The sequence below is a fragment of the Uranotaenia lowii genome, chromosome 1 (genome assembly GCF_029784155.1).
Source record: "Uranotaenia lowii strain MFRU-FL chromosome 1, ASM2978415v1, whole genome shotgun sequence".
Classification (NCBI taxonomy): Eukaryota; Metazoa; Arthropoda; class Insecta; order Diptera; family Culicidae; genus Uranotaenia; species Uranotaenia lowii.
Genome location: NC_073691.1, coordinates 21,929,494 through 21,942,887, shown reverse-complemented (window position 1 = coordinate 21,942,887; position 13,394 = coordinate 21,929,494). Strand labels below are relative to the sequence as shown.

The window sequence follows — 13,394 nt, the reverse complement described above, 5'->3', positions numbered from 1 at the left end:
GACACAAAAATGACACAAAAATGACACAAAAATGACACAAAAATGACACAAAAATGACACAAAAATGACACAAAAATGACACAAAAATGACACAAAAATGACACAAAAATGACACAAAAATGACACAAAAATGACACAAAAATGACACAAAAATGACACAAAAATGACACAAAAATGACACAAAAATGACACAAATATGGCTCAAAAATGACAAAAATGACAAAAATGACAAAAATGACAAAAATGACAAAAATGACAAAAATGACAAAAATGACAAAAATGACAAAAATGACAAAAATGACAAAAATGACAAAAATGACAAAAATGACAAAAATGACAAAAATGACAAAAATGACAAAAATGACAAAAATGACAAAAATGACAAAAATGACAAAAATGACAAAAATGACAAAAATGACAAAAATGACAAAAATGACAAAAATGACAAAAATGACAAAAATGACAAAAATGACAAAAATGACAAAAATGACAAAAATGACAAAAATGACAAAAATGACAAAAATGACAAAAATGACAAAAATGACAAAAATGACAAAAATGACAAAAATGACAAAAATGACAAAAATGACAAAAATGACAAAAATGACAAAAATGACAAAAATGACAAAAATGACAAAATGACAAAAATGACAAAAATGACAAAAATGACAAAAATGACACAAAAATGACACAAAAATGACACAAAAATGACACAAAAATGACACAAAAATGACACAAAAATGACACAAAAATGACACAAAAATGACACAAAAATGACACAAAAATGACACAAAAATGACACAAAAATGACACAAAAATGACACAAAAATGACACAAAAATGACACAAAAATGACACAAAAATGACACAAAAATGACACAAAAATGACACAAAAATGACACAAAAATGACACAAAAATGACACAAATATGGCTCAAAAATGACAAAAATGACAAAAATGACAAAAATGACAAAAATGACAAAAATGACAAAAATGACAAAAATGACAAAAATGACAAAAATGACAAAAATGACAAAAATGACAAAAATGACAAAAATGACAAAAATGACAAAAATGACAAAAATGACAAAAATGACAAAAATGACAAAAATGACAAAAATGACAAAAATGACAAAAATGACAAAAATGACAAAAATGACAAAAATGACAAAAATGACAAAAATGACAAAAATGACAAAAATGACAAAAATGACAAAAATGACAAAAATGACAAAAATGACAAAAATGACAAAAATGACAAAAATGACAAAAATGACAAAAATGACAAAAATGACAAAAATGACAAAAATGACAAAAATGACAAAAATGACAAAAATGACAAAAATGACAAAAATGACAAAAATGACAAAATGACAAAATGACAAAAATGACAAAAATGACAAAAATGACAAAAATGACACAAAAATGACACAAAAATGACACAAAAATGACACAAAAATGACACAAAAATGACACAAAAATGACACAAAAATGACACAAAAATGACACAAAAATGACACAAAAATGACACAAAAATGACACAAAAATGACACAAAAATGACACAAAAATGACACAAAAATGACACAAAAATGACACAAAAATGACACAAAAATGACACAAAAATGACACAAAAATGACACAAAAATGACACAAAAATGACACAAAAATGACACAAAAATGACACAAAAATGACACAAAAATGACACAAAAATGACACAAAAATGACACAAAAATGACACAAAAATGACACAAAAATGACACAAAAATGACACAAAAATGACACAAAAATGACACAAAAATGACACAAAAATGACACAAAAATGACACAAAAATGACACAAAAATGACACAAAAATGACACAAAAATGACACAAAAATGACACAAAAATGACACAAAAATGACACAAAAATGACACAAAAATGACACAAAAATGACACAAAAATGACAAAAATGACAAAAATGACAAAAATGACAAAAATGACAAAAATGACAAAAATGACAAAAATGACAAAAATGACAAAAATGACAAAAATGACAAAAATGACAAAAATGACAAAAATGACAAAAATGACAAAAATGACAAAAATGACAAAAATGACAAAAATGACAAAAATGACAAAAATGACAGAAATGACAAAAATGACAAAAATGACAAAAATGACAAAAATGACAAAAATGACAAAAATGACAAAAATGACAAAAATGACAAAAATGACAAAAATGACAAAAATGACAAAAATGACAAAAATGACAAAAATGACAAAAATGACAAAAATGACAAAAATGACAAAAATGACAAAAATGACAAAAATGACAAAAATGACAAAAATGACAAAAATGACAAAAATGACAAAAATGACAAAAATGACAAAAATGACAAAAATGACAAAAATGACAAAAATGACAAAAATGACAAAAATGACAAAAATGACAAAAATGACAAAAATGACAGAAATGACAAAAATGACAAAAATGACAAAAATGACAAAAATGACAAAAATGACAAAAATGACAAAAATGACAAAATTGACAAAAATGACAAAAATTACAAAAATTACAAAAGTTACTAAACATACAAAACTTACAAAAAATAACAAAAATTACAAAAATAACAAAACGTACAAAAATGACAAAAAGGTTACAAAATTGATACAAAAACGATCCAAAAATGATACAAAACTGACACTGATTTCAGGAAATATTTTTACTATCCGAAAATTCGCACTGTAGGTCTTAAGATTTTTTCCTTAAAGTTCCGAAATATTTGAGGATAGATTTTTTATATCAAATGAACATAATTTTGTCATGTTTCAACGGGAATGTGCATATTCTTAGAAACTTCATATAGCTTTTTTTGTTTTTCCATGTAGAACTTCTTTACTTTCTTAATTTTCAAATATTCTATTCGAAAAGCTTATCAAATTTAAATGCGTTTAATTGTTCCATTTAGTGATTTCCCATGAAATATGACAAAGTTATGGGCATTTTGAATATAATGTTATTTTAATCATAAAAATCTAACACTAAATATGTTGGAACTTTTGTTTTATTTCATATACAATAAATCATACGTTATAAATTACCAAATTTCAAATTTGAGAGGAAAATCTGAAGGCCCCATGCGCAAACCCATATTGAAGTAGACAAGTCAAAACGTGAGACAAAAAAACACTTATTCAGCAAGCTGGGTGAAACATTAACATATACTTAGGGGAGAGTGGGGATACTTGATCCCCTTTTCTTATATTCACCATATCTTATTGGAAAAATTTAGCAACTCGCCGTCTTTGACATTTTCTGACAGCTTGTAACTTCAAGTTTCTATACTCCAAAAATTAGAATGATACTTGAACACGTTGATGAACTAGAAGCATTTTCGTGGGAGTAAAAAAATTGCGATTTTTCTGAAGTTAGGGGAGACTTGATCCCCTATTGAAGGAGACTTGATCTTTTATTCAGAAAGCCCTAATCCTTGTATAAAAATCAAACAAAACCCCAAGATAGAATGTTAATTGACTTTTTGGTCAACAAACTCATTTTGGAGAACAAACTCATTTCATAGCAGACATAAGAAGAAAATTCTATAACTTTGTCTCAACGCTAATAACATTAAATACTTAAAGGCGCTATTTTTTATAATTAAGAGAAAATTAATTATTTTTGCTCTTTTCTTCAGACTATTGTTTGATAAATATTAGTTTTTTGATAAATATTAGTAATTTCGTAATCAGCAATCATAACGATCAATTCAGAAGAAGAATATGCCGTTTGGAAGGGGGATCAATTGTACCCAATTCTAGGGGATCAATTGTACCCATAATCAACATTTTAGAAAACTTTTTCTGAAAAAAGTTGAGAGTTTTCCATTGCTTTGAAAATATGGCATTATGAAGTTCATTTTACGCTCGAACGATTGATACATTGGAACAAATATTTTTTTCATAATTTTCCCATGTAAGGAACATTTTAAAGTGATGAAAAAAGATCTTCAAGTTACATTTTGTGAAATTTTTCAAACAAAGTTCAATTACTCAAACAATTATTTTGTTAAAATTTTTTAAACTTCAAGCATTGTTATTTTGCTCATTTTGGCACATTTTTCTGGAACATTTGATCTTTGTAAGACATTACAGTTTCGAGATATAGCTAAGGAATCAAGTATCCCCAGGGATCAAGTATCCTCATTCTCCCCTACTCAAATCAACCCCTTTATTTCACCAATTGACAGTTCAGGAATTTTTCATTGTTGATTCAAGCTTAAATAGTTGCTGTGAAAATCTTTAAATCGCGTTTATGTCTTCTCTAATGTAGCCAAATATTCGGTTTATTTCATTTTATAATTTTTTGATTTTTTCTATTCAAGATATTGGTTCTGAGTACGAAACAGTTCAAGCGTGTTCAGTTCATTCATGTCTCATCCCTCGAAGACACCCTTATCAATGAATCGATAGTTGACAAAATGTCATTCATACTTGGCAACTCGATTACGTTGTAGTTCCCAGCTACACCGATAAGAAAGTCAGCCTACATCGGCAGATGTTGATACTGATGTATTAAACTGATAGGAAAATCTGTTTTTATACAACCCCATGCATCTGGCAACTGAACCGAAACGCTACAGGTTGACAAATTGATTTGACTGGCTTACTTCGATTAGGTCGATTAGGTTATGTTATTAAACACTGGTGGTTAACCATCGCGGTGAGACGAAAAATAAACAAACTATCATCGGTAGTGGTTGATCACTCGGTTGTGATCCCAAACGAGGAAGTTCAACAACTTCTCCCTTCTTCTGAATGAACAAAGAACTAACAAGTAATGATCATCTTTTCGGTTCACCGGGGAAGATCTTCACATGCTCCATATGTAAAGCTAGTCATAAGAGCACATTATCAGAGGCGCCTTCACACTGAGGCGGCCAGATTAACAACTACACTTCTTTCTTACCATATGGACGGGGGATTATAAATAGAATCACACTTAACTGTTAACAATTCGAACGTGACTTAACTCGATAACAAAAGGGGCCGCCTTCGAGTTGAAGTGAATTTACTTTTTCGCACTGAGTAAAATTCTAGAATTCTTAGGTTGGACTTTAAAAAAAAACAGTAATGGAACACGCTCAGTACTATCCAAAAAAAATCAGCTCAAATTCCCCATTTCGCATTCCTGAGTCGCTGTCAATCATTCGCCAATTACGCCAAACATTGCGAAAAATAAATAACCAAAATGACATTTGAACACGCGTGTGACGCATTCGAAGCGCGTCGTCGCGTTACATTCGGACGCCTACTGATTGGATTGCAATTTTTTTTGCGAACACAAAAAATAAACCATTATTTTTAGGCAAACCATTCGCCGGGAAAAAAACTTTTAGTGGAGAAAAAATCTCTCTCCTTCACACCGATTGTCGTGCATTATTTCGAACCTCGAAAAACAAAACCAAAAATCAACAATTCTAGCACCGTTGGGGGCCAATTTGAGTGACGCGGTTGCCGTTTGCCGGTCGAAATCAATCTCGCATCGGTTTTTCGATGTCACGTGGTGAAAACCGAAATGCTGTTGATTTCCATTTGTTGACCCCTCTTATGCAATTTTTTACTAACTTTTTTTTTCATTTTTTTTCTATTTTTTCACATTTTTCTAGAGCCCGAGCATTGGGGAGGACAGTGTGATAATGGGAGACGTCAGTCGCCGATTGATCTCACGTACCGGGCAGCTGTGCGGGGAGATTTTTCACCCTTTCTCTTCAGCAACTACATGAACCCGATCCGGAACGCACGGCTGACCAACACCGGGCACTCGGGTAAGATAATCAAAATAATGAAATATAGAATAGAACATATGACCAAATAAAAAATCAAGTGAAATTCAGGATTAGAATAGAGAGCCTATCGGAGCTTAACAACAGAACTTTAAATTTGGAATAAAAATAAAAAATCCGGTTCAACCTTTCCTTTGAAGCAAATTAAATGAATAATGATAAAAAGTGAGTATATTATTGTAATTTAAAATTTTTACATAAACGGTTCCAATATTATCTCCTTTGCTTGTCATCTAGTTTTGGTCGCCGCTGAAATCTTATTTAATTTTATTTAACACCTCAAAACTTTATTCCACCAATCACATTTGAACACTTTATGTCAGTTTCATGTCGTTTGTAGCTGAAAAAATTTAAATTTTGGAAAATTTTCGGGGATCGAGAGAAAAACGCGTGCGATTGATGAAAAACATTGCCTGCTCGATCATAGCCTCAAATAGTTTCTCAAGTTTAACAAAATTTATCAGTATTAGGTATTATAAGGTTGCCAGACTGCCAGTTTTATCCCGATTTGCCCGGATATTTCATACAAAGTTTGGAGCAGCCCGGCCTGGCCCGGGTGCCTGGATTTCATTGAAAAAGTCTCGGATTTCGCTTGGATTTCATTGAAAAAGGCCCGGATTTTTCCCGGAATTATTCACTTTATTAGGGAAATCAAACAAAAAAAAATTGTTGTAAAAATTTTCTATTTTTTCGTCAAGAACGAAATTTTAAATAGAAAAAAATATTTTTCAATTTTTTTTCTTGATTGATTTTTGAGTTTTAACAAAATTTGCCCCGATATTGCCCGGATTTTTTGTCGTCAATTTTGAAAACATATGCCCGGATTTTGACAGGTTTTTATGTAAAATTGCCGGGATTTGCCTGGCCCGGCTACGTGCTAACAAACAGAAACCAAAACTTAACATTACGCATTTTTTGTTTTTTTGATTTTCCCAAATTATTTGGGCAAGCACAGATGAATTAGGGTGACCTGAGAAGTTTTTCCCAGCAGAAAAATAACAGTGTCGAAAAAATACAGTTTTAAAATAGTGTTATTATAACATAAGAGTTGAGCACACTTCTTAAAATCATGATAAAAATTCTAAACTAAACTATCTGGTTTCAAACTCGGAACCAAAATGTCTTCAACTCTAAAAAAAATCAGTGGAAACCCAAGTAACAATTTTAGCTTTATTATGGTCAGCAAAATGTCGTTTGGACCATAGCATTAATCTTCATAAAAAGCTAAAGTACATTCTATAACATCACCTGGACTCTAATAAAGCCAAAATGCCAAAAGGCCCTATCCTAGGAACGTCATCATGACCAATCATTGTTAGTCATCAATATTAGTCACCAAAGCTTTTAAAAAGCTATTATAAAACTTATTAGAAATTTTTGTTTTTTTTCGGTTCTGTGAGTTCTCGGAGTTTTTTTTTTATTTTTTCCAGCAACCGTAATGGTTGATGAATGATGATTGCATTATTCAGATATGATCTGGTAAAATTAATAGCTAAAAAACCAATGTTTTACCCATATAATGAGCGTCTTTTCTACTGCCAGTCAAGATTTTAGGTAAAATGTATATGAAATAGTATCTTAAAATAAATGCGCCTCGTCAAATCTGATGGTCAATCATGATGGGATTGATGGAAAAAAGGCCTGAAAAAATATTTTCCAATGCTTGCATTGTGAATCCATCAACATGGCGTCATTTTGTACCCTTCGATTTTGCAACCAACATGGCGTGAGTCAATTCATAGTTTTATTATGGTTTAATGATGACCCCAAAAAAAGCTACGATTTGACGTTTCTCTCACAAGCAAACCAATTACACGCTAAGGTTGAGTTCCTCATTTCTGAGTTGTTAATCATTAGTACAGTAAATGAGGACAGACTTTTTGAATGAAAAGGGATTGGTTTTCAATGACCCGTGGAATAAATCATGAGTTGAAGTCAAATTTCGTTGTCTGACGCCATCTTGAAATCCAAGATGGCGGCTTCCGCTGAACTTTAAAATGGTGTAAATGACTTGAAATCGCATGAAACCCCAACAAAATGGGTATCGGGTGAAAGGGCTAAACGAGTAGAAGTCGAATTTCGCTATCCGACGCCATCTTGAAATCCAAGATGGCGGCATCCGCTCAACTTTTAATGCTTAATGCTGACAAAAAGTCGCATTATACCACCACTATACGAGTATTGAATGAAAAGGCTAAGCTAGAAGATGTCGATTTTTTTTTCTTTCCGACGCCATCTTGAAATCCAAGATGGCAGCTTCCACTGAATTTAAAATGCTGTTAATCAATAAAAATCGCTTGAACACAACTTTTTTTCACGTAATACTACATTAAAACTACTATTTTAAAACAATTTAGATCATTTTAAATCACTTTTATTATTTTTTCATTATGTTTCTAATGCATTTAGAACTTTTCTTGTTTTGTTTATAGTTTTTGATTTTTTTTTGCCATTTATGTAATTCTTTTATTCCTATCATGCTATTATGTCTAAATTGTATTGGTCTTATTCTAGCGAAAACTATAAGGTTATGTTGTTTCTGTTAACCGTCTGATTTTGGCACATGTGCCAAATTCGATGTTGCCAAAATCGAATGTTGCCAAAAACGAACGGGGTCTGTATTGTGGTGGTTTTTGTGGGATTTTCAGTCACTTACAGATTTTCAGAGAAACGCGAAAAGAGATATTTGACTTCTATCATTTAGCCTTAGCACCCAATACAATATATTTGGGAGTTTCATGCTATTTTCATTCATTTACAGTATTTTTAAGTTCAGCTGAAGCCACCATCCTGGATTTCAAGATAGCTTCAGAATGCAAAAATAATCTTTTTATAGCTTATCCCAATTGACAAATACCCATATTTTGGAGGTTTCATGCGATATTCAATGATTTAGAGCATTTTTAAAGTTTATCGAAAGCTGCCATCTTGGATTCCAAGATGGCGTAAATATAGCAATATTCGACTTCTACTCGTTAAGCCCTTTCACCCAATACCAATTTGGGTTTCATGTCATTTTAAGTCATTCACTACATTTTAAAGTTTAGCGGAAGCCGCCATCTTGGATTTCAAGATGGCGTAAGATAGCGTAATTCAACATCTACCGGTTGATTTCTTTTAACTTATACCCCTATAATATAGGTTTTATGCGATTTTCAGTCATTTACAGTATTTTTAAGTTGGGTGGTAGCCGCCATCTTGGATTTAAGATGGCGACGGGCAACGAATTTGACTTCTACTCGTTTATTACTTTCACCTTATAACCATATTGTGAAGGTTTCACGATATTTTCAGTAATTTACAGCTTTGAAAATAAAAGAGGAAGCCACCATCTTGAATTAATGATGGCGTCAAGCTTTTTTTTCCTACTATTTGGGCCCTTTCACTCAATACTCATATTGTAAAGATATTCATACCACTTTCGGTGATTTCAAGTTTTCAAAGATATATTTTTTTAATTTAAACTCAAAACCAACACGCATAACTTACCAAAAATGTGTAAAAATGGGAGTTCCAATTCAAATATGTGCTATCTAATCTGAGCGTGTCCTGATTTGACATTTTGATCGAGAACTGTCACTAAGTTTTATGGCGGTTTAATAATCAGGCACTGAGTGCTATTATAGAACATGCAAAAGAAAGCTTGGAGCAAACTTCTAAGTTTGTGTTTTATTATAGTTTTAAAAAAGCATTCATAACTCTTTCAAAATAACTAAAACAGTATGTTTAATAAAAGTTTTATTAGCGTTTTCAAAACCATCTGCAAACATATGGTCGAAAAAAAATATAAGCATTCTGCATGACCATAATAAAACCGTCATAAAACGAGCTGCACAAAAAAATGCCATAATTAAACCATAATAAAACTTCCTAATGCTAGTTGGCATAATCTGTGTTACTTGGGAAGCTCTATGATGAATTAAAATAAAACAGATTCATGATCCGATATAAACTCTAATGCTGAGTGAAAACAATTAAAACATTTGGGATTTTTATGTCGATTCTACGAATCTTTCAATCTAAATTCTAAATTCTGAAGTCCCTTTCTGAATAAGGATTTTCATTTTAAACTCAACTTTGGAAATAATTATCGAATTTTTGATAGTGATGAACTTTTGGATTACAGAAACACGCTTTTGAAAATTGATTTTCAATATGAAGCTTATGAATTTGAATTTTGAAAACAGTTTTTGAGACCCATAAAGTGAAGTAAATCGGGACAATTTTCGAAAAAAAATTGTAATAAGTATTTAACTCCCAATTCACTTTAGATTCGGGTTGCCAGATTGCTCGGTTTTATACGGGTATTCCAGGATATTTAATACAAAATTGAGGAACAGTCTGGCTCGGCTTTGTTGTCAAGATGTCATCGGAAAATGCCCGGATTTGGTCCGGATTTATTAATTTCGTTTGCCAAAACTAACAAAAAAAAACAAAATGTGTTGTTAATTTTTTTAATTATACCTTCAAAACGAAATCTTTAGAGAAAGTTTAAAAAAAAAACATAAAGAGGTTTTTGGAAACAAGTTTTGATTTTTTATTAATTTTAATTTTTTCATCTGATTTTTGTTGAGTAAATTTGCCCGGATTTCTATTCGTCAGTTTTGAAATCAAATCCACGAATTTTGCCAGGTTCTTCTATGCATAAAATTGACCAGATTTGTCTGATTTGTGTTGAAAAAATTCTGGCGATCTTAATTTAAATGGCACTTTGTGGACTAAAATATAGAATTAACACAAATTTTCGTTTTTTCTCCCTATTCACTCCATTTAACGGGATCTTAAATTCTGATTCGATTCTATTGGGAGATATTAATGAATCTAAATAAGAGTTGAAGATACGGTTTTATACGGTTTTGCCCGGATATTTGATACAAAGTTAAGGAACAGTTCGGCCCGGCCCGGTTGTCCGGATTTCATCGCAAAATGCCCGGATTTTGCCAATATTTATTAACTTTGTTTGGCAAATCTTACAAAAAATAAAACAAATTGTGCTGTAATTTTTTTTTTGTATATGCCTCCATAACAAAATTTTTTGAGCAAGTTTCATAAAATAATCATGAAAAGTTTTTTGGAAGCCTAAAATACGATTTAGAATTTGTCGATGTATTTTGATGAAAAACTTTTTTTTCATTTAATTTTTCAATTTTTTTACTTTTGTTGATTAATCCTGGGTTTTGTCAAAATTTGACCGGATTTGCCCGGATTTCTAGTCGTCAAATAAAATCTCAAATCAAATTTCCGGATTTTATATAAAGTTGTACGAATTTGTCCGATCCAGATACTTGTTGAAAAAATTCTGGCGGTCTTAATTTAGATGGCGTATTGACAACAAAATAAAATTTTCACAATTTTTCCTTTTTTTTTTGTCCCTATTCACTCCATTCAACGGGATCTTAAATTTTGATTAAATTCTATTGGGAGATATTAACCAACCCATGGAAAATGCGTTGAGGCTGAATTTACTTTAAAAGTGTAATATTTCTTTAAAACAGAATGTCAAAATTAGATTTTCAGTGTTAGGTATTTGAAAATCAAACTAAAATTCGTTCAACATTATCATTTTCTTATTAAACGTGTTTTCGAGAATAAATTTCTTAACAATTCTTCCAAATGTTTTATATATATTTTTCTCAGGTGGCAGCGAAAAAAGCCATGTTGAATTTAGGAAACGGTTTGGTCCGTTTTGGTAGATAAGACCAAAAAACTGATTTCAGCTTAATTCGATTTCAATAAGGGAAGCGCGCAAAGTTTCGATTTTGTTTTACCTTCAGAATTACCTATTGCTTGATTCATTTAGAAATGGAACAGTTACGAATGTCACTTTTTTCAGTCATGTTATTGATCAGTTTTTCCCACTTATTTTTCGTCAAATCTCTATTTTGGGTGGCTGTATCCTCCATTTCTAATTTCGGTTACTTTTTGGCCCACTACATTTCTTTCAAAAGAAACTAAGGGCAATTTGGTGGATTGAGCTGTTTTGAAATTTACAAAACTTTATAATTTTTGTGCCACTTAAAAACAAATGTACTGGAATGTTTGCCGAGAAAATCTGACAAAAACGAAGGATAACCATCATGAGATTGATTTCAAGTACCTAGAATCGGTTAGTTAAGGTCGCGAAATATACATACAAGAGTACTTTTTTAAGCTTTTAAAAACAGCGAAAACCAAAGTTTTGTTTTTGAAAATTGTGTTTTGTTTCTCTACAGGAGCAGAGTCTTGACAAAATTATAATTTTTTCTTAAAAACCAGCAGATGCATACCTCAATCTGCAAGGGAATTTTTTTATGGGATTTTAAACCAATTTGATGTTTATTCATCCCCACTGAAAGTCAAATTGCCACAAGCAAAAAAGCTATAGGTTTCAACCGCTGAAATTTGTTTGAAATTGAAATTTCACAAGTTTTGTCGTCTATCGAAAATCAGCTGTCTCATAGCTTTGGTACCGGCAGATTTCGAGCACTGAAACTAGCAAAAAAAAACAATTAACACGCAATTTAGATTTACTACTTTTTTATCCAAACACCCTTTAGAAAAGACTAAAAAGACTGATTCTAACTTCAGCTCGATAGGACTTTATTCAGAGATACCTCGAAACGCTCGAAGTTTCGATTTTTTTTACCTTCAAAAATCACCAAAAACTTGCCCAAGAAAATCGGGGAAATAGAAATTTTAATTAAAGTTTTTGCGATAAAGTAAGGTAGCCAGATTTTCCAGTTTTATCCGGGTTTGTCCGGATATTTAGTACAAAATTTGGGAAATTCAGGCCCTGTACGGTAACTCGAATTTCACTGAAAAAGCCCGGGTTTTGCCCGGATTTATTCAGTTTATTTGGCAAACAAACAGAAAAAAATAACTTGTTGTAAAATAATTGTGTTGTAAAAATTTTTATTTTTGCGTCTAAAACAAAATTTTTTGAGCAAGTTTTATAAAAATAATTATGAAAGGTTTTTTGGAAGCCTGAAATACGATTTACAAATTTTTTTTTAATGTTTTTTTTTTTTGGTTTGGCGTGAGTAATTCCTGGATTTTTATCGATTTTCCCGGATTTTTTATCGACATTTTGAAGTCAAATGCCCAAATTTGCCAGGTTTTTTGATAAATTTGGTTGGCTCGGGTTCGTGCTGAAAAAATTCTGGCAACCTTAGGATATAGACATTTGAATTTAGGCAACAACATATTTTTCAAAAGGATGCATAAAAATATGATACTCTACGGTACAGTTGGAAAAATTACTTTGTCAACAAACAAGTACCGTTTGATGATGATAACTTATAATTTGGTTGAGAATTTTTTATCTGAATGCTGCTGTAACCGAACTGTGAATCTGGTAAAAAAAACTTTTATCAATCTCCCTCTAATAAATTTAAAATAGTTTTAATTCGAACTTTTATTCAAAATTCGAGTCTCAACCATAGTTTCTATTCTCTTTTTGTAGAATTCATAAGCATTGGGTTTAACTAACGAGCCTATAGTAAACAAAGAGACGAAATGTCACGATTGGAATTTTTGATTTTCTGTCAGTGTCATTCCAATCGAGCAAAACAAAGCAATCTTAAAGGCAGCC

At 31.3% G+C, this 13,394-nt stretch overlaps 1 protein-coding gene across 1 annotated transcript in view; it reads left to right on the top strand.

Annotated features, from left to right (window-relative positions):
* LOC129739141 (carbonic anhydrase) overlaps window positions 1–13,394 on the top strand; it is a 52,424-nt gene that overhangs the window by 37,579 nt on the left and 1,451 nt on the right. Inside the window, exon 3 of the mRNA XM_055730547.1 lies at window positions 5,648–5,806. Coding sequence (XP_055586522.1) covers window positions 5,648–5,806 — 159 coding nt within the window. The remainder of the gene's footprint in view (window positions 1–5,647; window positions 5,807–13,394) is intronic.